Genomic DNA, 23,895 nt, shown 5'->3' with positions numbered 1-23,895 from the left:
TTTTAAAGATATTGGATTAGCGACTATTTTTAGTTTCAGGTACTTTAAAAGGGACCAAAAAAATGTAAACAATTATACGTCTAAAATGTTAACAAAAATGTCTAAATAACCATCTTGAAATGTTCCAAAAAGCACTTTATTGGAATTCAATTAGAAAAATGTCTAAATATCGACTTGGAAAGGTAAAAAAGTGACCCACAATCTGTCTAAAAAGCCATTAGAAAATGTTAACAAAAGCAAAAAAAAAGTTTTTTTAAGGATATAGGATTAGTGACTATTTGTAGTTTCAGGTATTTTAACGGGACAAAAAAAATAAAAAATTATACGTCTAAAATGTTAACCAAGTTGTCTAAATAGCCATCTTGAAATGTTCCAAAAAGTACTTTATCAGAATTAATTTAGAAAAATGTCTAAATATCCATATGGAAAGGTTAAAATAAGTGACCCAAAATCTGTCCAAATATCCATTAGAAAATGTTAACAAAAGCAAAAAAATATATATATTCTTTAAAGATATTGGATTAGCATCTTTATTTGTAGTTTCAGGTAATTTAACGGGACAAAAAAAATGTAAACAATTATATGTCTAAAATGTCTAAATAGCCATCTTGAAATTTTCCAAAAAGTACATTATCAGAATTAATTTACAAAAATGTCTCAATATCCATCTGGAAAGGTTAAAAAAGTGACACAAAATCAGTCTAAACAGCCATTAGAAAATGTTAACAAATGCAAAAAAAAAAAGTTTTTTTTTTTTAAAGATATTGGATGAGCGACTTTGTAGTTTCAGGTAATTTAACAGGACGGAAGAATGTAAACAATCATACGTCTAAAATGTTAACAAAAATGTCTAAATAACTATCTTGAAATGTTCAAAAAAGTACTTTATCAGAATTAATTTAGAAAAATGTCTAAATATCCATCTGGAAAGGTTAAAATAAGTGACCCAAAATCTGTATAAACATCTTTTAGAAAATGTTAACAAAAGCAAAAAAAAGGTGTTTTTTTAAAGATATTGGATTAGTGACTTTGTTTGTAGTTTCAGGTAATTTAACAGGACAAAAAATGTAAACAATTATAAGTCTAAAATGTTAACAAAAATGACTTAATAGCTATCTTGAAATGTTCCAAAAAGTACTTTATCGGAATTAATTTAGAAAAATGTCTATACATCCATCTGGAAAGGTTAAAATAAGTGACCCAAAATCTGTCTAAATATCCATTAGAAAATGTTAACAAAAGCAAAAAAATATATTTTTTAAAAGATATTGGATTAGCTACTTTGTTTGTAGTTTCAGGTAATTTAAACAGGACAAACATTTTTTAACAATTATACATCTAAAATGTTAACAAAAATCTCTAAATAGCCATTTTGAAATGTTCCAAAAAGCACTTTATTGGAATTCAATTAGAAAAAAATTCTAAATATCCACTTGGAAAGGTAAAAAAAAGTGACCCACAATCTGTCTAAAAAGCCATTAGAAAATGTTAAAAGCAAAAAAAAGTTTTTTTTAAGGATATAGGATTAGTGACTAAAATAGAGAGTAGATGCAGCAGACAAGAGACATTATAAACAAAGAGAGGTAGCTAACATAGAAGGTGTCAGGTAATAAGACAGATATCATCTATTGCTGTATGGCGAGTGATTACACAGCTGGATGGAGTGCGGAATGTAGGAGTTTTAAGCGTTTATCATCTTTGAAATCGTAAAAAAAACAAAAAAAGTGTGTTCTTGTCTCATAATGATTCTGAACGATTGGCAAAATTCCCCCAAAAAGTGCAGTTCCCCTTTAAAAAATGTGAAAAGTGGAAAGAAAATCCCAGATCTACGACATTATCGTGTGACCCAATATTTGTGTTTTCGCTGGACCAAAGCTCAGATCCACCCACAGGATTTTTCGGAAACGCACAACAACAACAACAACCTGACGAACACATCATCGGACTTGGCAGAGGTAATACTACAACTACTCCTCCTCCTACTTTTAGCTTTCCATTGCATCAGGCCGACCACGTCCTTGCAGCCCAATTTAGCATTTGGCAGCGCCGCCCGGAACATATTTGGCGTTAAATATATACGTCTCACCCTTCCTTCATGCTTGCTTCTTTAAGCAGCGGTTCATCCTCAGTATATTCAGCTTCAAAAAGATAAAGTTGTGATTCCTCATTTGTCCAAAAGTAGTCGTCTTTGTTGTCTGTTACCAAGTCTGCCACGATTAGAACACACTCGTGTTTGATTCCGGAAGTGGGAACACACATTTGTTGCCAGAAGTCAGACGTGTGCTGATACAGAAACGGAAATAAATGTGCGGAATAGATCAAATGATTAAAATGATCAAAATACGGTAAATATTGAACATATTGTTATGAAGATGTCTGTCACTACATTATATATAGACTTGCAGGGTGTATATAAAAATGGTTTTGAAGTTGTTTTAGAGGACTTTGATTAGCAACATTTTCAAGCGTTTATCATCTTTGAAATAGTTAAAAAAATAAATTAATTAAAAATAAAAAAAGTGCAGTTTCCCTTTAAAAAAAATGTGAAAAGTGGAAAGAAAATCCCAGATCTACATTATAGTGTGACCCAATATTTGTGTTTTCGCTGGACCAAATCTCAGATCCCCCCACAGGGTTTTTCGGAAACGCGCAAAAACAACAACAACAACAACCTGACGAACACATCATCGGACTTGGCAGAGGTAATACTACAACTACTCCTCCTACTACTTTTAGCTTTCCATTGCATCAGGCCGACCGCGTCCTTGCAGCCCAATTTAGCATTTGGCAGCGCCGCCCGGAAGACATTGGGCGTCAAATATAGCGCATAATAAAAGCCAGACACGTGACGGCAGCTCGGTTACCGCACTTCTCCTCCTCTACTACTGCCGCTGAACCGCGTGGAGCTCGGCCCGCTTCCAAGTTAGCATTCCAGCGTCCTGTAACATTGTGCTGAGGCAATATTTATCTTGAAGGGAAAGTGCACTTGGCACACGGCCGAAACTCTCGTGGAGGCGAGTGGGGGGGCTTGGAGCGCAGTAAGCTGCTACTGTGCTACCTTCCCACCCAAAATCCTCGCGCTGACCCGGGCCAACCACCCACGGCGGGCCCTGCTGACTTGACTACCAAGATCCCGGCCAAACCTGAGTCTGAGCCAAGCGCCGAGAGGGACACACACACACACACACTTTGCGCGCACACACACACTTTGCGCACAAGCCTGGCCCTCTGCCAGGACTCACTTAAGCGGATTTTTTTTGCCACAAAAGCCAATTGTGGGTCAAAGCAACACACACGTTGGGGAAGTGGCGCCGCTGTGAAGAGCAACCCGAAAGAGGCTTGACAACTGACGGTGACGTCACCACAGAGAGCCCCCCGCCCCCCCACACACACACACACACACACACACACACACACACACACACCACCACCACCACCACCACCACTGGTCTACGAAGCCTCGAAAGACTCGCAGAACAGGAATAAAAATGTCTGCAAAAAAAGCGCTGACAGCGACTTTAGTTCCATACAGAGGAAGCAAACATTTGATCTTGTTTAATCCGCCACGTTCCTCGGGGGGGAGATTCTGGCTTTTGATTCCTTTGGTATTTTTAGTGTCGCGCATACAGTATCCCAGCACAGTTAACAAGACAAAACACACTTTCTTGTATTTGTTAACTTCTAGAGACCTCCGCAAAATGCCTACCTCTTTAGGACCACTCTTTCTAGATATATAAAGATTTGTATTTACAACATTAATAAACACAATTTTTTTATTTTTTTTTAAAGCCTTTTTTTAGATGTGCATACTAGCTGTAGCTATTTGGCTGTTCTAGTTTTTATTTTTTTTTATTTCTTTATTATCTTTTTTTTTTTTTTTAATACACTGTAGCACTTTGTGATTGTTTCCTCAAAATAAAGTGCTTTTTACAAATAAAATCTATTATTATTATTATTATTATTATTATTATATACAAACTATGCAAATATAAAAAAGGTAAGCTTTTAGTTTTTGTTTTTTTTTTGTTTTTGTTTGTAATTGTTTTTTAATCTTCATTATTTATCCATCCATCCATTTTCTACCGCTTATTCCCTTTGGGGTCGCTGGAGCCTATCTCAGCTACAATCGGGCAGAAGGCGGAGTACACCCTGGACAAGTCGCCACCTCATATCTTCATTATTTACTTCAAGTTATTAGAGTATGTCTCTATATACATTTTTTTTTTTGGCCAAAGGGGGCGCATTTCAATTTCTTACACACACTTGTTATTTCATATGTTGACCAGAGGAGGAGCACTTTAAAAACCGTGACACAGTTAATTTGAAAAATCCCTCCTTTTTGGGACCACCCTCATTTTGGGGGTTGCGTGAGAAAAAATACACAAGACTTTGGCTCGATAGCATGTCAATGCTGGTGCCAGCAAATCAAATGAGTGGTTAGTACGGCTAAATAAATAATTATCAGGTGTTTATCGTATTTCAATTAAGGGGGGGCGTGAGAAAAAAATACACAAGTTTTTAGGGTTTTTTTGGCCAAAGGGGCGCATTTCAATTTCTTACACACACTTGTTATTTCATATGTTGACCAGGGGAGGAGCACTTTTAAAACCGAGACAAAGTCAATTTGAAAAATCCCTCCTTTTTGGGACCACCCTCATTTTGGGGGTTGCGTGAGAAAAAAATACACAAGTCTTTGGCTCGATAGCATGTCGGTGCTGGTGCCAGCAAATCAAAAGAGTGGTTAGTACGGCTAAATAAATAAATATTATCAGGTGTTCATCGTATTTCAATTAAGGGGGGCGTGAGAAAAAAATACACAAGTTTTGTTTGTTTTTTGGCCAAAGGGGGCGCATTTCAATTTCTTACACACACTTGTTATTTCATATGTTGACCAGAGGAGGAGCACTTTAAAAACCGTGACACAGTTAATTTGAAAAATCCCTCCTTTTTGGGAACACCCTCATTTTGGGGGTTGCGTGAGAAAAAATACACAAGTCTTTGGCTCGATAGCATGTCGGTGCTGGGGCCAGCAAATCAAACGAGTGGTTAGTACGGCTAAATAAATAATTATCAGGTGTTCATTGTATTTCAATTAAGGGGGTGGGGGGGTGTGAGAAAAAAATACACAAGTTTTTTGTTTGTTTTTTGGCCAAAGGGGGCGCATTTCAATTTCTTACACACACACACTTGTTATTTCATATGTTGACCAGAGGAGGAGCACTTTAAAAACCGAGACACAGTCAATTTGAAAAATCCCTCCTTTTTGGGACCACCCTCATTTTGGGGGTTGCGTGAGATAAAATACACAAGTCTTTGGCTCGATAGCATGTCGGTGCTGGTGCCAGCAAATCAAAAGAGTGGTTAGCACGGCTAAATAAATAAATATTATCAGGTTAAGTTAAAGTTAAAGTACCAATGATTGTCACACACACACACACTAGGTGTGATGAAATTATTCTCTGCATTTGACCCATCACCCTTAATCACCCACTGGGAGGTGAAAAGAACAGTGAGCAGCAGCCGTGGCCGCGCCCGGGAATAATTTTTGGTGATTTAACCCCCAAGCCAACCCTTGATGCCGAGTGTCAAGCAGGGAGGTAATGGGTCCCATTTTTCGGCCGGGGTTTGAACTCACAACCTACTGATCTCAGGGCGGACACTGTAACCTGTTTATCGTATTTCAATTTAGGGGGGGGGCCTGAGAAAAAAAAATACACAAGTTTTGTTTTGTTTTTTGGCCAAAGGGGGCGCATTTCAATTTCTTACGCACACTTGTTATTGCATATGTTGACCAGAGGGGGAGCACTTTTAAAACCGACACACTGTCAATTTGAAAAATCCCTCCTTTTTGGGACCACCCTCATTTTGATAGATTTCACCACCAGGGGTGCAAATGAGACATTATTTATTAGATGCAATGGCTTTCCGTATTTGGGCCATGATTTATGTCCTAACTTGTTTATCGGTCCTCATATGGAAGCTACTTTTCCTTGTTGATGTCTCAAAAAGGGTAGAAATACAAGAACACACACACACACACACACACACACACACACACACACACACACACACGCGCACGCACACACACGCACTATTAGTGGTGTCCCATGCAAAAACACACATATAAGCGTAAGGGTGGACTGTTGCGAGGAATCAAACTTGGTGTGTTAATAAAAAAAATTTCAAAAATGTGTAAATATACATCTTAAAATGTGTAAAAACAAAGTTGACCGGAAAAAAAAAATCATAACTTTCTCCACATTTAAGATCAATTCTGAAACTTTGTTTACATGACAAATAAATAGGTACAGTGTTTCAATATAAGGGCTGTGATTCTTTGGGCACCACACGATTCGATTCAGAATCGATTCTAAATCAAGACTTTTTTTTAACAACAGTGGGTGCCAGTTCTGTAATGAACTCCATTCCAAAGCTCTAATACATTCCTATATTACCGAAAAGTCAAATACAAATGAGGCAACAAGAGAAGTATCCCACACTTCTCTTTTGTAAAGTAAATCTGTACAGCAGATATGATCATCTACATCACAGGTATCAAACTCAAGGCCCGGGGGTCAAATTTGGCCCGCCACATCATTTTTTCGTGGCTCCCAAGAGCCTTAGAAATAATGTGTCAATAAAGCACTTCGTCTTTCTCATTAAATGTAACTCTTTCAAATTTGACAGAACTATAACATGTACTGCATGCAATTGCATGTATTTTACTTGAATATTACCATACAACATACTGTATATTCCAAGCATTTTTTTTGTAAACATTTAAACTAACACTTAAATATCTGCTTGTCACCATTCAGTTATTTGTATGTAAAAAAAATCCAAAATTAAATGCATAAGCAATTGTGTAATAATATCATGGGGCGATTTTACATGATTATTTATATACATTTACTATTACATTTAAGCGGCCCTCTGGGTTCAGCCATAACTTCAAAGTGGCCCTCAATGAAAACAAGTTTGACACCCGTGATCTACAGCAACAATTCAAAAAAATTTATTAAAAAAATAATATATCCATCCATCCATCCATTTTCTACCGCCTATTCCCTTTTGGGGTCGCGGGGTGCACTGGAGCCTATCTGTATATATATATATGATATATTTTTTTTTATATTTTTTTTTATTTTATTGATTAAGAATCATTACAAATAAGATTAATTCAAAATAGGGCTGCAACCATTAGTCGTTAAAAAAATGTGTCTCCGACAATTATATTTGTCGACAATATTCGTGACGTCATCACTGGTGTTTTTCCGGGTGGAAGTGGGTCCGCACCGCCACTGGCAAGAACATCTCCAGTGATAACATGTAAAGTGTGAGAACAATTCCTCTTATTCTTGTTAAAAAAACATGAATACTTTGCTTGTTTTGCAAAGTGGACCTTGTTTGACCTCTTTTTTAGGATGTTATATTTTGTGGTTTGTTTGTTTTCATTGCTGCCATTGTAACAGTTTTTTAATATATAAATAAGGTTCATTGTTTTTTAAGCAATTTTCCTTTCCTTTTTTTAAATTGACATTTTATTAGTCATTTTAATTTTTGTAACAGCTGAATGAGCAGCACAGTTAGAGTATAAATAAATATTAATGAATGAATTAGTCATATTTGTCGTTAGTAAGCACATGCCTAAGATAACTTAAGCCGCATTTACAAGTTGATGGAAAGATTAGAGCCATTCAACATGTGTACGCTTTATTATCCGACTCATCGATAAGATAATCGTTGACTCATCGGCTATCAAAATAATCGTCAGTTGCAGCCCTAATTCAAAAATCTATTTTTTTTACGCCGCTACTAAATACCTATCTGAAAAAATTCAGAAAGTGACCCAAAATGTAACGTAAGCAATTGTGTTTGTAGCAGCAGCAACATCTAAACGGTCAGTACGTCCACTCAGACATGCTTAAATTATTTATGTCATCCCATCTTTGCATGTTTTTTTCTCCAAAGACGGAAAAGTTCTTGAAGTTTAAAAAAAAAAGTTTAATACAGTGGTACCTCGGGATAGGAGTTTTTCAGAATTTGAGCCGCCTTTCAAGTAATTGTTATGCACCCGCTCTTACTCGCTAGCATTAGTTTAAAGCTAGAGATGGACATAACACAAGCGTAGGGAAGGAAGAAAGTGAGTGTCTAGGATAGTGCTGGGATGAAGAAGTGAATGATATTCAGTGAATTAAAGAAATAAATCATCAAAAACATGGCCGAGTGTGTGGCGCGTCACTGCTGGCCTGCACCACGCTGAAGGAGAATGAGTCCGACGTCAGCCAAGGACGTTAAAATAATGTCTACCGTATTTCCTTGAATTCGCGCCGGGGCGGTAATTAATTTAAAACCTCTTCTCACTCCGGCGCTTAACAAAAGCATGCGGTAAATGTATGCCTGCGCTAATTATTTTAAAACCTCTTCTCACTCCCGCGCTTACCAAAGGCATGCAGTAAATGTATGCCTGCGCTTATAAATTTGAGTGTGATGTAAGGATACCATCATGAAAAGCACATTTAATAAAAAAAAAAAACGTTATTATGGTCTTACCTTTACTTATAAATGAAGTCCATGCGCCGCTCCTTCTGAATAAAAGCATCGATAACTTGTTTATAGAAGTCTTCCTTATCTTTCTTCAGTTTTAAAAGTCTCTCTGTTTCGATGGAGATCTTCCTTTTATTATTACCTCCTGCTTCGCTTGAAAGTCCAGTTTAGAAAACTGTTTTATTTTAGATATGTAATCCTCCATGTTAATAGTCCAGGCGAGAGGAAAAAATAAACGATCGCTGCCAACTGTTGCTGCTTGTTGTCACTTCTTCTGCAGCCGAGTAGTCGCAAAAATGCTCCCTGGGATCACTAGCGCCCTCTACCACCATGAGGCGGGAGTCATTTAATGACTCATATTTGACACACGCAGCTACCGGTATATTAATAAAACATAGCTGCTTACTGTTCTTTTTAGCATATTCAATAACTTGGACCTTAAATCCTACTGAATAGCTCTTAATCTTCTTCCCTTTATGCGATTTTAAATTATTGAAATGAGCTTCCTCCATTTTGGAAAATGATGCCTTGAAAGGTGAAGTGTCACTCGTGACGTGACGAGTTTGACCCGGCGGTAAAACGAGGCATATGCTAATTATTCTGCGAAACGAGTTTGACGCGGCGGTAAAACGAAGCATGCGCTAATTATTTTGCTAAACAAGTTTGACCCGGCAGTAATTCTAAGCATGTGCTAATTCTAAGCATGCGCTAATTATTTTGCGAAACAAGTTTGACCCGGCGGTAATACGAGGCATGCAGATAATATATACCCGGCGGCAATTCAAGGAAATACGGTATACGGCGGAAATGTATCCATGAAAATGTGGAGAAGCTGCTGATGGTGTGTTTGACGTAGAGGCAGCTCAAGCACAATTCTGTACATTCGTATTGCATTACTTTATAAAACTATTGTTTTTGTACTACATTCCAGAGCAGTGGTTCTCAAACTGTTGTCACCAAGTACCACCTCGGAAAACACTTGGCTCTCCAAGTACCACCATCGTGAATAACATTCAAATGCAGTAGCGTTGTCAGCCTAAGTATTCATTAAAAACAAGGTCGAGGTTTTATTTGACAAGTACCGTATTTTCCGCACTATTAGCCGCACCTAAAAACCACAAATTTACTCAAAAGCTGACAGTGCGGCTTTTAACCCGGTGCGCTTTATATATGGATAAATATTAAGATTCATTTTCATAAAGTTTCGGTCTCGCAACTTCGGTAAACAGCCGCCATCTTTTTTCCCGGTAGAACAGGAAGCGCTTCTTCTTCTACGCAAGCAACCGCCAAGGTAAGCACCCGCCCCCATAGAACAGGAAGCGCTTCTTCTTCTACTGTAAGCAACCACCCGCCCGCGTAGAAGAAGAAAAAGCGCGCGGATATCACCGTACGTTTCATTTCCTTTGTGTGTTTACATCTGTAAAGACCACAAAATGGCTCCTACAAAGCGACAAGGATCCGGTTCATGAAAAGACGCAATCTCTCCATCCGCACACGGATTACTACCGTATTTCACAGCAACTGATATTCCTGTGAACCGCACTGTGGAACGGGAGCACGTACGGTGAATATTCGCACCACAGGGAATGAGAAGTCATCCTTCACTGTGGTTCTAGCTTGCCATGCTAATGAAACTTCCACCCATGGTGATATTCAAAAGGAAGACCTTGCCAAAAGAGACCTTTCCAGCCGGCGTCATCATAAAAGCTAACTCGAAGGGATGGATGAAGAAAAGATGAGCGAGTGGTTAAGGTAAGTTTAAGTTTACGCGAAAAGGCCGGGTGGCTTTTTTCACGCAGCTCTGTCCATGTTGATATACGTATGTTTGTGATTGCACATTTGCGTACATTTTGGGAGTGAACAGAGTTGTTAGAACGCTGGTTTTTAATATATTATTAAAGTTTGACTGACCTATCTGACTGTTTTTTTGACATTCCTTTAGCGCAGTTAGATGCGGCTTACAACACCGGGCGGCTTATAGGTGGACAAAGTTTTGAAATATGCCGTTCATTGAAGGCGCGGCTTTTAAACCAGGGCGCCTCATGGTGCGGAAAATACGGTACATTTTATGGGGCGGTATAGCTCGGTTGGTAGAGCGGCCGTGCCAGCAACTTGAGGGTTGCAGGTTCGATCCCCGCTTCCGCCATCCGAGTCACTGCCGTTGTGTCCTTGGGCAAGACACTTTACCCACCTGCTCCCAGTGCCACCCACACTGGTTTAAATGTAACTTAGATATTGGGTTTCACTATGTAAAGCGCTTTGAGTCACTAGAGAAAAGCGCTATATAAATATAATTCACTTCACATATTTTGGCCACAGTAACATTACACGTGGTTTGAACAGTAACACTGGTGTTTGAATATTTAATTAAGTGCTTCTTGGGCGTACACGTACCACAGTGGAGAAAATTTGGAAATTTTCCCGAGAGTACTGGTGGACTTTAGTATGAAAGGCAATCAGACAGGAAGTGATGTCATAAGAGGAGGAAACTGACCTGTCTGAAGTGGTCGTCAAAGCTCCAGTCCGCCTGGCCGTTGGGGGAGGTAGCAGGGTGGGCCCCCGCGGGCGACAGCCCCTCGTCGGGCTCCTGCTTGACTCGGATAGGCGGGGACGGCGGCCTCTGGGGCGCCGACGCGGCAAAGCTGACGTAAGGGCGGGCCTGCTGGATGCGGGCGGCGCTCTGCTGCAGCGCCAGCGTCTGCTTGCGGAGGAACTCCAGGCCGCCGGCGCCGCCCTCCTCCTCGTCGCTGCGCTCGTCGCCGTCCATCATCTCGTTGTCGTCGTCCTCATCGCCCGAATCTCGACCCCGGTCGTCGTCCTCCTCCTTCTCAGAGTCCACGCTGCTCTGGTTGGACACACGGGGAGGTAGCGCGCCGCCGCCGCCACTGGGCATCGCCCCCATCGCGCCCATCGCCAGGCCTTTGCCCATGAAGTTGGCCCCGGAAGCCCGGGCGGCCGCCAGGATGGCCTGCTGGGCGGCCACCTGCTGGGCGTACATGATGTGGGCCTCTCGCAGCTTCCTCTCCTTGCGCTCCATTTCTAGTCGCGCCTGCTGCTGGCGCTGGAGTTGCTCCATCACCGCCTCCAGCTTCATGCCCCCTGTGGAGGAGCTCTGAGGAAAGGCTACGCCGGCCTCCTGAGACATGCTGGGCTGCGGGTGGGAGACATGGGCGCTCAAACGTGTCATCAGATACCCTATTTATCCACATAAACTAAAACATTTCACTTTAACCCCAACTATACACTTCAAGCTCATTGTCTTTTCTCATTATGAGCTACTTTTTATGGCAAACTTTGGAACTATTCACTTTATTAAAGGGGAACATTATCAAAATTTCAGAAGGGTTAAAACCATTAATGAGTTCCCAGTGGCTTATTTTATTTTTCTAAGTTTTTTTCAAAATTTTACCCATCACGCAATATCCCTAAAAAAAGCTTCAAAGTGCCTGATTTTAACCATCGTTATATACACCCGTCCATTTTCCTGTGACGTCACATAGTGATGCCAATACAAACAAACATGGCGGATAGAACAGCAAGTTTATAGCGACATTAGCTCGGATTCAGACTCGGATTTCAGCGGCTTAAGCGATTCAACAGATTACGCATGTATTGAAACGGATGGTTGTTGTGTGGAGGCAGGTAGCGAAAACGAAATTGAAGAAGAAACTGAAGCTATTGAGCCATATCGGTTTGAACCGTATGCAAGCGAAAACGACACGACAGCCAGCGACACGGGAGAAAGCGAGAACGAATTCGGCGATCGCCTTCTAACCAACGATTGGTATGTGTTTGTTTGGCATTAAAAGAAACTAACAACTATGAACTAGGTTTACAGCATATGAAATACATTTGGCAACAACATGCACTTTGAGAGTGCAGACAGCCCAGTTTTCATCAATTAATATATTCTGTAGACATACCCTCATCCACTCTCTTTTCCTGGGGGTCTGGCGGCAGATTTCTTTGACTTTATCGTTGGAAATGCATTTGCTTTGAGTGTCGCAGGATATCAACACATTCTTGTCATCTCTGTCGTAGCATAGCTTTCGTCGGTAAAGTGTGCGGAACAAACGTCCAATTTCTTGCCACTTTCGCATCTTTGGGCCACTGGTGCAACTTGAATCCGTCCCTGTTCGTGTTGTTACACCCTCCGACAACACACCGACGAGGCATGATGTCTCCAAGGTACGGAAAACGGTCGAAAAAAACGGAAAATAACAGAGCTGATTTGACTCGGTGTTTGAGAAAATGGTAGATTGCTTCCCGATGTGACGTCACGTTGTGACGTCATCGCTCCGAGAGCGAATAATAGAAAGGCGTTTAATTCGCCAAAATTCACCCATTTAGAGTTCGGAAATCGGTTAAAAAAATATATGGTCTTTTTTCTGCAACATCAAGGTATATATTGACGCTTACATAGGTCTGGTGATAATGTTCCCCTTTAAAGTCAATTATTAATCACGCGCAGAGGTGGGTAGTAACTAGGGATGTCCCAATCCAGGTTTTTGCACTTCCGATCCGATACCGATATTGTTTTTGCACTTCCGATCCGATACCGATACTGACCTATCCGAGCATGTATTAAAGTTTAAAGTTATTTAGCCTACCTAGTTGTCAGAATCATGTTGAAAAGGGTTTTAGTACTCTTGATAACAACTAGCCAGCTGAATTAGGGCAGTTTGAATAATACACAATGGTTGGTAAAAAGAAACTGACCTGTTTATTCAAGGATAAACACAAAATAGACAAAATTATACATGACAAAAAGAAATGGCATCAGTAAACTAGGGCTGGGCGATATGGCCTTTTTTCAATATTGCGATATTTTAAGGCCATGTCACGATACACCATATATATGCGGATATTTTGCCTTAGCCTTGAATGAACACTTGATGCATATAATCACAGCAGTATGATGATTCTATGTGTCTGCATTAAAACATTCTTCTTCATACTGCATTAATATATGCTACTTTTAAACTTTCATGCAGAGAAGGAAATCACAACTAAAAAAATCACAAATGTTTTCATACGGTGTTGATCTGGAAATGTTTGCCTTGGCATTTTGATGGTGTGGACGTGTGGCACCGAATGGAGATAAGCGTCTCGACAGACGTTACAATACTTGAACAATGATGACAAAAACTGTTTTCTCTGTCGTGTCCGTGTGTCGAAAATTGTTATGCGCTTATTCTTTTTATTTGATTTTGTGCGTGGCATAGATTTGCCGTGCGCAATTGCACAGGCGCGCACCTTAGAGGGAGCGTTGCTAGCACGGCTGCGCTAGCATCACAGCTAACGTTAGCCATGCTGCTACCTCTCTGCTCGGGGAGGGCGTATACGTATGTGGAGTATGACGTGACAGTATGTGACGTGTGTAAGAAGGTGCGCTTGCTGTCTGTGAGAGGGAGACACAGGAAAGAGTGAGAAGAGCCTGTCGTGTAATGCCAGCAGCTAAAAGCAACTGTGTGAGAATCCACAGACCTGTGGATGTGTTGAAGGTGTGCTGGAAAATGCGGAACGGATATTAGGGAGCAGCAGAAAAGTGGAATGTATTATTTAGATAGGTGCGTTGGAAAACACGGACCGGAGTTTATTTAAAAACTGGATCTGGATCGGCATTTTCCCATGCCTTGCCGATACGCATTTTTTGGCAAATATCGGCGGCCGATCCGATCCAAATATCGGATCGGGACATCCCTAGTAGTAACGCGCCACATTTACTCCGTTACATCTACTTGAGTAACTTTTGGGATAAATTGTACTTCTAAGAGTAGTTTTAATGCAACATACTTTTACTTTTACTTGAGTATATTTATAGAGAAGGAACGCTACTTTTACTCCGCTCTATTTATCTACATTCAGCTCGCTACTAATTTTTATCGATCTGTTAATGCAAGCGTTGTTTGTTTTGGTTTGTCAGACAGACCTTCAAAGTAGGTTCTAGCGCATTCCTGCATTTCATCCAATCAAATGCAGTCACTGGTGACGTTGGACTCAGTTTCACCAATCAAACAGAGCCAGGCGGTCACATGACCGTCACACGTGGACCCCGACAAGTTGAAAAACTTATTGGGGTGTTACCATTTAGTGGTCAATTGTACGGAATATGTACTGTACTGTGCAATCTACTAATAAAAGTCTCAATCAATCAATCAAAAGTGTGAAGGAAAAAAAGACACTTTTATTTCAACTGTACCTCTCTCAAAAGCCTAAAGACTGACCGCCAGTTCCTGTCTTCACAATAAAACTTCATACTAAAAGTGCCGCTCATTGCGCCTGCGCTAACAAAATAAGAGTCTCCGAAAGCCAGCGCAAACAAGCTAGCAAGCTACGGAGTTTGCCGCCAATGTATTTCTTGTAAAGTGTATAAAAACGAATATGGAAGCTGGATCAATAAGATGCCAAAAACCAACCACTTTCATGTGGTATTGGACAGAAAGGAGGAACTTTTCTTCTCCTCCATCTGAAAACGTGGACGTCATCATCACTACTGTCTGATTCCAATCACTGCAAGTCATCAGAATCAGGTAATACACCAACTTATTTTCTTGTCTTCATAAAAGAAAGGAATCTATATGTTAAACATGCATGTATATTCATTAAAACCCCTTTAACCTGTGAACAAAAACGGCAAAATAAATAAACATAAATTATATACTGTGTATATATATAAATATATATATATATTTTTTTTTTGCCAATCTAAACACTCCAAAGTGCTTCAAATCTGATCTTTTGGCATCAGATTCAGGCCACGTCAGGAGGTAGTTCGAATCCCATTGGAATTTGATCTTTTCAAATGTATCTTCAGCCTCAACGCAATGCGACCGGAATGTGATTTTCTTGTTCTTTTGCGGAATTCAATCAACTTATTTGCCTTCACTTCATCAAACTGCGCATGCAAGTGACGCCAAGGCCACATTGGGGCCTGTGTGCGTTTACCCTATTTTTCGGACTATATGGTGCATTAAAATCCTTTCATTTTCTCAAAACTCAACAGTGCGCCTTATAACCTGGTGCGCCTAATGTACGGAATAACTCTGGTTGTGCCTACCGACATCGAAGCAATTTTATTTGGTCCATGGTGTAATGATAAGTGTGACCAGTAGATGGTAGTCACTAGGGCTGGGCGATATATCGATATATCGCGGGTTTGTCTCTGTGCGATATAGAAAATGACTATATTGTGATATTCGAGTACACGTTCTCACGCAGTTGCTTTTAGCTGCTGGCATTACACTACAGGCTCTTCCCACTCTTCCTAGTCTCTCTTTCTCACAGACAGCAAGCGCACCTTTTTACACACGTCACATACTGTCACGTCATACACGAGCAGAGAGGTAGTGGCATGGGTAACGTTAGCTGTGGTGCGAATGGTAATACGAGAGAAAGAAGGTGCGAATCTGATAACAAATGAAGGAAGAATTAATTCCCAAGAAAAACAGCAGGTGGTCCATCGTCTGGCGGTGGTTTGGCTTCAAGCAGGAATATGTCGAACAGACAACCGTAATTTGTCAAGTGTGTGGCAGACGCGTGGCTACAAAAAGTAGCATTACTGCTAATATGTAGCATCATTTGAAAAGTCACCCACTAGAGAATGAAGAGTGCTTACTCCGCATGTCAACATCTCCGTTCGGTGCCACACCAACAAAATGCCGAGGCAAACATTTCCACAACAACACCGTATGAAAAAATAGTGAACAACAGAATGAGATAACGTCCGCAGTAACCTACCACATACTGATTTGATTTCCTATTATGCAGCTCATTTTTATTTGACAGTTATTGAAATATCTTGTGTGACATCATGCACAAAAGTGCACTTTATTTGTTTTTAACTATTGTAGTGGCGTTCTGTACAACAAGTACACTTTAATTTAGTGTTGTTTCGATATGACATCATGCACAAAAGTGCCCTAATAGCTTGTTTTAAAATGTGTCTGACACTTCGTTTTGAAATGTTTGTGCCACTGCTTAATAACTGTTTAATAAATACAGTATTGGTCAATTGACTTAGTTGTGATTTCCCTCTCTGCGTGAAAGTTTTAAATGAGCATATATTAATGCAGTATGAAGAAGAATGTTTTAATGCAGACACATAGAATCATCATACTGCTGTGATTATATGCATCAAGTGTTCATTCAAGGTTAAGGCAAATTATCGAAATATATATTGTGTATTGCGACATGGCCTAAAAATATCGAGATATTTAAAAAAGGCCATATCGCCCAGCCCTACTAACAAATACAAAAAGTATCATATTTTCCGGTACACTGGAGTCTGATAAAGCAGTGTTTTTCAACCACTGTGCCGTGGCACAATAGTGTGCCGTGAGATACAGTCTGGTGTGCCGTGGGAGATTATCTAATTTCACCTATTTGGGTTAAAAATATTTTTTGCAAGCCAGTAATTATAGTCTGCAAATGATGTGTTGTTGTTGAGTGTCGGTGCTGTCTAGAGCTCGGCAGAGTAACCGTGTTATACTCTTTCATATCAATAGGTGGCAGCAGGTACCTAATTGCTTTGTAGATGTCGAAAACAGCGGGAGGCAGAGTGCAGGTAAAAAGGTGTCTAATGCTTAGACATACCTGCCAACTTTTGAAATCAGAAAAACCTAGTAGCCAGGGTCCAGGGGCCGCAGGCCCCGGTAGGTCCAGGACAAAGTCCTGGTGGGGGGTTCGACGCAAAATGATTATTAGCATTCAGACAGGTTAAAATGTTGCTAAAACCATCACTTTTCTATCAGTCACAGTGACTTTTCAAAACAAAAATATTACAGCAAAAATCATATGGGTTGATTGACATGTTTATTCTGTAAGCTAACTTCAATAGTTTGAAATTATTTTGACAGTTAATGCCAGTTATCCTGACAATACTTTTCCAATGTCGTCATCGAAATATCGAACACAAATGGGGTACAGTTTTACATCGTCATAATCTGTGCTGCCGTCAGTCGACATGCTAAATGGTTCCGTCTTCATGACATCGGCGATACTTTTTGAGGATTCTGTTCCAAGACACTGAATAATGTTTGATGTTTTGGTTCGACCACATCCATATTTTTTGGCGATTTTCGAGTCGGGAAACATTTTCCGAAATAACTGTCCCATGTGATCAGCCAGTGCGATTGGAAGTCCATGCTCAATTATTGCCTCCGTAAATAAAACTTTGGCATTTATCACATCCAAAGAATCTGTTTGGGCGACGAAAAACGTTGAAAGTTTTCCACTTGTATCGCTAGCAACGGCATTAGACTTGTGTTTTTTTGTCCCAACGTGGTCTTTTACATCGCTAATTCCTCCGTGTCCGATCAAAATTTTTTGTCTGCACAAGGTGCAATTCGCGTAGTTTTCACCCTTTTTGGAACGGATAATTATTCCCGGATAGGCTTTTGAATATTCTTCACGGAATGACTGCAGTTTTCTTTTCGGTTTAAGACTCGTTTGCGATTTTTCTCCGGCTGATTCCATGATCGTTCGCTCGTTTGGAAACAATGGCAACTGGTGCCTCGTGCTTGGCAGCGGTGCTATAAATAGCCTCGCGCATGGCATTCGGAATGGCTTGATAGGAAGTTACGGGAAGCAGTGTCGATTGTCATTGTTGTTACGTGATTTCGTGAATAAAACTTTAAAAAAAAAAAAAGTTTTTTAATTAATGAAAAACCATATTTTTTATCACTGCAACCGTAACCCGGAATAGGTTGATGAAAACCGTACTAATTACGGGAAAACCGGAGTAGTTGGCAGGTATGCTTAGACCAAAAATAAACAAAAGGTGAGTGCCCCTAAGAAAAGGCATTGAAGCTCAGGGAAGGCTATGCAGAACGAAACTAAAACTGAACTGGCTACAAAGTAAACAAAACAGAATGCTGGACGACAGCAAAGACTTACTGTGGAGCAAAGACGGCATCCACAATGTACATCCGAACATGACATGACGATCAACAATGTCCCCACAAAGAATGATAAAAACAACTGAAATATTCTTGATTGCTTAAACAAAGTAGATGTGGGAAATATCGCTCAAAGGAAGACATGAAACTGCTACAGGAAAATACCAAAAACAGAGAAAAAAAAACACCAAAATAGGAGCGCAAGACGAGAACTAAAACACTACACACAGGAAAACACCAAAAAACTCAAAATAAGTCACGGTGTGATGTGACAGGTCGTGAGCTATAGTGATGCATTCATATCCAACAATTGTGACAACTTTTTACTGTCAACTGAGCTTTGTTTTTTTTTAATGATTTCTGCTGGTGGTGTGTGCCTCCGGATTTTTTCAACGGAAAAAATGTGCCTTGGCTCAAAAAAGGTTGAAAATCACTGTGATAAAGATCATATTTCACTTGCAGTGTAAAAAGTCAGCTGGAAAAAATAAGATTTCGAAAAAAATCCAATTAGGGCCACTTTGGCCTGCAGTGTAAACGTAGTCAAAGAGTGGTTTGTACTGATTAATAAAATGACTGATATTATCCGGTTCTCCATCGTATTCCAGTTTGGGGAGGGGGGGGGGCGTGAGAAAACAATACACAAGTGTTCAGCTTGGGTGCCTGCAACTAAAAGAGTGGTTTGTACGGATGAATAAATAAACAAATATCCGGTTTTCCATTGCATTTCATTTTAGGGGGGGCGTGAGAAAAATATATATCCCATTGAAAAGCACTGACAGAGCAGTAGTGCGTTGAGAATATGAGCATTTCCCTTTAAAACTTGTTGAAATGCAGTTTTTTCAGCGTCTAAGCGTAAAAAAAAAGAAAACATGTCATGGGGAAACTAGCTCTAAAAGTATTCGGCAACTACTACGACCTGTTTTTTTTTATTTTTTTATATTATTTGACACACAATCCGCAAGAAAACGCAAGTATGCTTTGCAGTCGTGCTCTCCACACGTCCAAACCCGGTCACTCGTGATAATCTTTCAAAAAAAAAAGTTAAAAGTGTGTGCAACAGTTTGGAATATTGCAGAAAAACGTCGCTCGGCGTGCAAGAAAGTAGCTAAAAAGCGACACACAGACCCCGAATTAGCGAGCGTCAAAACTGTCAAAAAGAAATGGTCTTCCGGTTAAAACTCAATTAGCCACATTTAGGAATTAATCTTTTACTGCATTAATGTTATTATTCATTATTTGCAAGGTTATAAAACAACAAGTGACGTTTAAATGAGCGACTTTATAGCGACCCCCCCCCCAACCCCCGTGCACTCACACCGAGCTCCTGCGCGCGTTAATGCCGTCGAAAGATAACAAAAATGTCTTTTTCCAGGGTCGGGTTTGGTTGAAAAAGCTTCTTTTTTTCCCAAGAAAAGGGAAGGAGCGTGAAGACAGGAGTGAGTACTCACCATTTGCGCCTTACTAGTGCCTGAGTTGTCCACCATGCCTCCTCGCTGCCTCGCTGCTGGCACTCGTTCAAAACTCACTTGTAAACACACGCGCGCGCGCGTCGCTCCGCGTGAACGCGCACGTCCGGGGGAGGCGGAAGAAGGGCGGGAGGCGCGCAAAGCCAAGTAGTTCAAGCTCTTCTGTTTTTTTTTTTAATTCGTACTTTCCTCTCCGGTGTCTTCTTCTTCTTGTCACCTTTGCCGGTGTATTTTTATTTATTTCATCGACATTTGTTGCTCTACGTGCGACGTTCAGGGCGTACGCAGAGTTCCTGTGTGATGGCCCCGTTGCGTTCAAGAAGACTCGGAAATTATTATTCAAACGCGGCTACTTTTGTTATTTGCTCATTGCAAAGCTTGTTCGTCAAATAATTGTTAGCGTAGTCTAAATCCACCAGATTAAACGTTTACACTTTAACTTTATCAATAATAAGACGCTCCCACAATGCAAAGTTGGCCAATTCAGATTTTTATCACACGACACAGTGAAAACTCGTCACAGCACGTTACTACCCCCTAGTGGTGGTGGAGAAAAACACTAGATAACAACAATTAGGACTGTTCAACTTCTTGGTGGTGGAAACATTAAAGTTAAAGTTAAAGTACCCATGATTGTCACACACACACACACACACACACACACACACAGTAGGTGTGGCGAAACTATCACTCATGATCACCCCCTGGGAGGTGAGGTGAGCAGTGAGCAGCAGCAGTAGTCACGCCCTCAGTTTTGGTGATTCAACCCCAATTCCAACACTTGATGCTGAGTGCTAAGCAGGGATATATTTATAGTCTTTGGTATGACTCGGCTGGGGTTTTAACTAACCACTAGGCCACTGAGCCTTCACTGATGCAATTTTATATTTAGTGTCAATACTATTTTTTATTTTATGTCACAAGTTAATACGAGAGTAACATGTTAACACTAACACTAGTCAAAGATTGTTTATACAACGAAAATGACCTGTTTTTTATGGATCTACTGCGAAAATTCTAGTAAAAGATCCCCTATATATGACAGGAGGACTGTTTTTGAATACCTATTGCAAAAAAAGTGAGTAAAAAAATCCTTCCATATTTGACAGGAATGATCTGCTGTTTTTAAAACAAAAACAGTAGACAAAGATCCTCTATATGACAAAAGCTATCTGCTGTTTTTAGCAACATATTGTAAAAAAAAAAAAAAAAAAATGCTAGTCAAAGATATTCTATATGTGGCAAGGCCACTTTTTATAAGGATTAATGCAAAAAAAAAAAAAAGTTTGTCCAAGAGCCTCTGTGAGAGGCATGTTTTGCGTTTTTTGGGGACCTAATGCAAAAAACACTGGTCAAAGATCCTCCAAACGACAGAAGCCCTCTGCAGTAGTTCTTCTGAAAACAGCAAACACGCTAGCCCGAGATGTGGCAGGAGAATTCTACTGTTTTTAGGGATTTACTGCATTAAAGCAGGTCAAAGATCCTCTGTGGGAGGCGCATTCTGCAGTTTTTAAAGACCGAAACACTAGTCAAGAAATATCCTCTAGCTGACAGAAGCCCCCTGCTGTTTTTGAAGACCAATTTCAAAATACTAGTCAAAGATTGTTTATATGACAGAAACCCCTGTTGATTTTGAAGACCTAAAGCCAAAATGCTAATCCAAGATCTTCTATATGTGACAAGAGCGTGCTGCAGTTTTTTAAGACCCACTTCAAAAACCCTTGTCAAAGATCCTCTGCATGCAGAATGACAGAAGCGCTCTGCTGTTTTTGAAAACCTATTGGAAAAATGCTAGCCCAAGATCCTCTATAGGAGCACTCTGAAGACCCAATTAAAAAGGCTTTTCAAAGATCATCTAAATGTGACAGGGGCACTCTGCTGTTTTAAGGGCCTACTGCAAAAAAAAAAACAAGCTTGTCAAAAGAATCTCTAAACTTTTAATGACCAAGTTCAAAATGCTAGTTAAAGATTCGCTATATGTGACAGGAGCATTCTGCTGTTTTATTGGAAACCAACTTCAAAAATACTAGCCAAAGATCCTCTATGTAGCAGAAGAAATCTGATTTTTGAAGACCTATTGCAAAAATGCAAGCCTAAGATCCTCTATATGTGACAGCAGGGGCGCCGCTAGGGATTTTGGGCCCCATGAAAAGAATCTTTACAGGGCCCCCAACACAGTGTCATTATTTTTTCTGTATTATAATTTCATCATCATTAGGGGCCTCTCTGGGCCCCCCTCCATCATGGGCCCCTAGAATTCGTCTCCTTTACCCCCCCCTTTTCGGCGCCCCTGTGTGACAGGAGCACTCTGCTATTTCTAAAGACCTACTGCAAAAGCTAGTTAACTATCTTCTGTATGTGACATGGCCCTCTGTTTTAAGGACCTACTGCAAAAAAAGCTTGTCAAAGATCCTCTATATATGTCATAGCCCTTAGTTGTGAGGACCTACTGCAAAAAAAGCTTGTCAAAGATCCTCTATATGTGACATAGCCCTCTGTTTCAAGGACCTACTACAAAACAAGCTTGTCAAAGATCCTCTATATGTGTCATAGCCCTCAGTTGTGAGGACCTACTGCAAAAAAAGCTTGTCAAAGATCCTCCTTATGTGACATAGCCCTCTGTTTTAAAGACCTACTGCCAAAAAAGCTTGTCAAAGATCCTTTATATGTGTCATAGCCCTCGGTTGTAAGGACCTACTGCAAAAAAAGCTTGTCAAAGATCCTCTATATGTGACATAGCCCTCTGTTTTAAGGACTTACTGCAGAACAAGCTTGTCAAAGATCCTCTATATGTGACATAGCCCTCTGTTTTAAAGACCTACTGCAAAAAAAGCTTATCAAAGATCCTCTATATGTGACATAGCCCTTTTAAGGACCTACTACAAAACAAGCTTGTCAAAGATCCTCTATATGTGACATAGCCCTATGTTTCAAGGAACTACTGCAAAACAAGCTTGTCAAAGATCCTCTCTCTATATGTGACAGGAATACTTTTGCTGTTTTTGAAGACCTGCTGCAAAAAAAGCTAGTCAAAGATCCTCTTTATGTGACAGGAATACTTTTGCTCTTTTTGAAGACCTGCTGCAAAAAAAAGCTTGTCAAAGATCCTCTATACGTATATGATAGGAGCTTTTGAAGACCTACTAAAAAAAAGCGAGTCAAAGATCCTCTATGTGACAGGAATGCTTTTGCGGTTTTTGAAGACCTGCTGCAAAAACAAAGCTAGTCAAAGATCCTCTTTATTTGACAGCTGTTTTAAGGACCCACTGCAAAAAAGCTAGTCAAATAGTCTTCTATACGTGACAAAAGCTGTTTTTATGGACATATTGCAAAAAAAAAAAAAGGTTGTCAAAGATCCTCTATATGTGATAGGAACACTGTGCTGTTTTTAAAGACCACTTTCAAAAATGCTACTTAAAGATCCTTTTCATATGACAGGAGCAATCTGTTTTGACGGGCCTATAACAAAATAAACACTTGTCAAAGATCCTCTATATGTGACATAGCCCTGTTTTCAGGACCTACTGTAAAAAAAAAAGCTAGTCAAAGATCCTCTATATGTGACAGGAATACTTTTGCTGTTTTTGAAGACCTGCTGCAAAAACAAAGCAAGTCAAAGATCCTCTTTATTTGACAGGAGCTGTTTTAAGGACCCATTGCAAAAAAAACAACTAGTCAAAGACCCTCTTTATTTGACAGTAGCTGTTTTAAGGACCCACTGCAAAAAAACTAGTCAAATAGTCTTCTATATGTGACAGGAACTGTTTTTAAAGGACCTATTGCCAAAAAAAAAAAAGCTTGTCAAAGATCCTCTACATGTGATAGGAACGCTGTGATGTAGCCCTTTGAGAGACTTGTGATTTAGGGCTATAAAAGTAAACTGATTGATTAAAAACCACTTTCACAAATGCTAGTTAAAGATCCTCTATACGACAATGTTGCTTTGCTGTTTTGGGGCACATGCAAGTGAGCGAGGGCCACAA

General features: G+C 40.1%; 1 protein-coding gene across 1 annotated transcript in view; it reads right to left on the bottom strand.

Annotated features, from left to right (window-relative positions):
- The window catches only part of LOC133608524 (AT-rich interactive domain-containing protein 3B-like), a 221,882-nt gene extending 201,768 nt beyond the window's left edge, over positions 1-20,114 (bottom strand). The window contains exons 1-2 of the mRNA XM_061963808.2: positions 19,895-20,114; positions 11,042-11,698 (exon numbers count right to left, since the gene is read on the bottom strand). Of these exons, the coding sequence (XP_061819792.1) occupies positions 11,042-11,698; positions 19,895-19,930 (693 nt within the window). The 5' untranslated portion in view covers positions 19,931-20,114. The remainder of the gene's footprint in view (positions 1-11,041; positions 11,699-19,894) is intronic.
- Between the last annotated feature and the right edge of the window lie 3,781 nt (positions 20,115-23,895).

The sequence above is a fragment of the Nerophis lumbriciformis genome, linkage group LG06, assembly GCF_033978685.3.
Source record: "Nerophis lumbriciformis linkage group LG06, RoL_Nlum_v2.1, whole genome shotgun sequence".
Taxonomy (NCBI): domain Eukaryota; kingdom Metazoa; phylum Chordata; class Actinopteri; order Syngnathiformes; family Syngnathidae; genus Nerophis; species Nerophis lumbriciformis.
The sequence above is the reverse complement of the archived record's forward strand: the minus strand, read 5'-3'. Positions and strand labels throughout refer to the sequence as shown.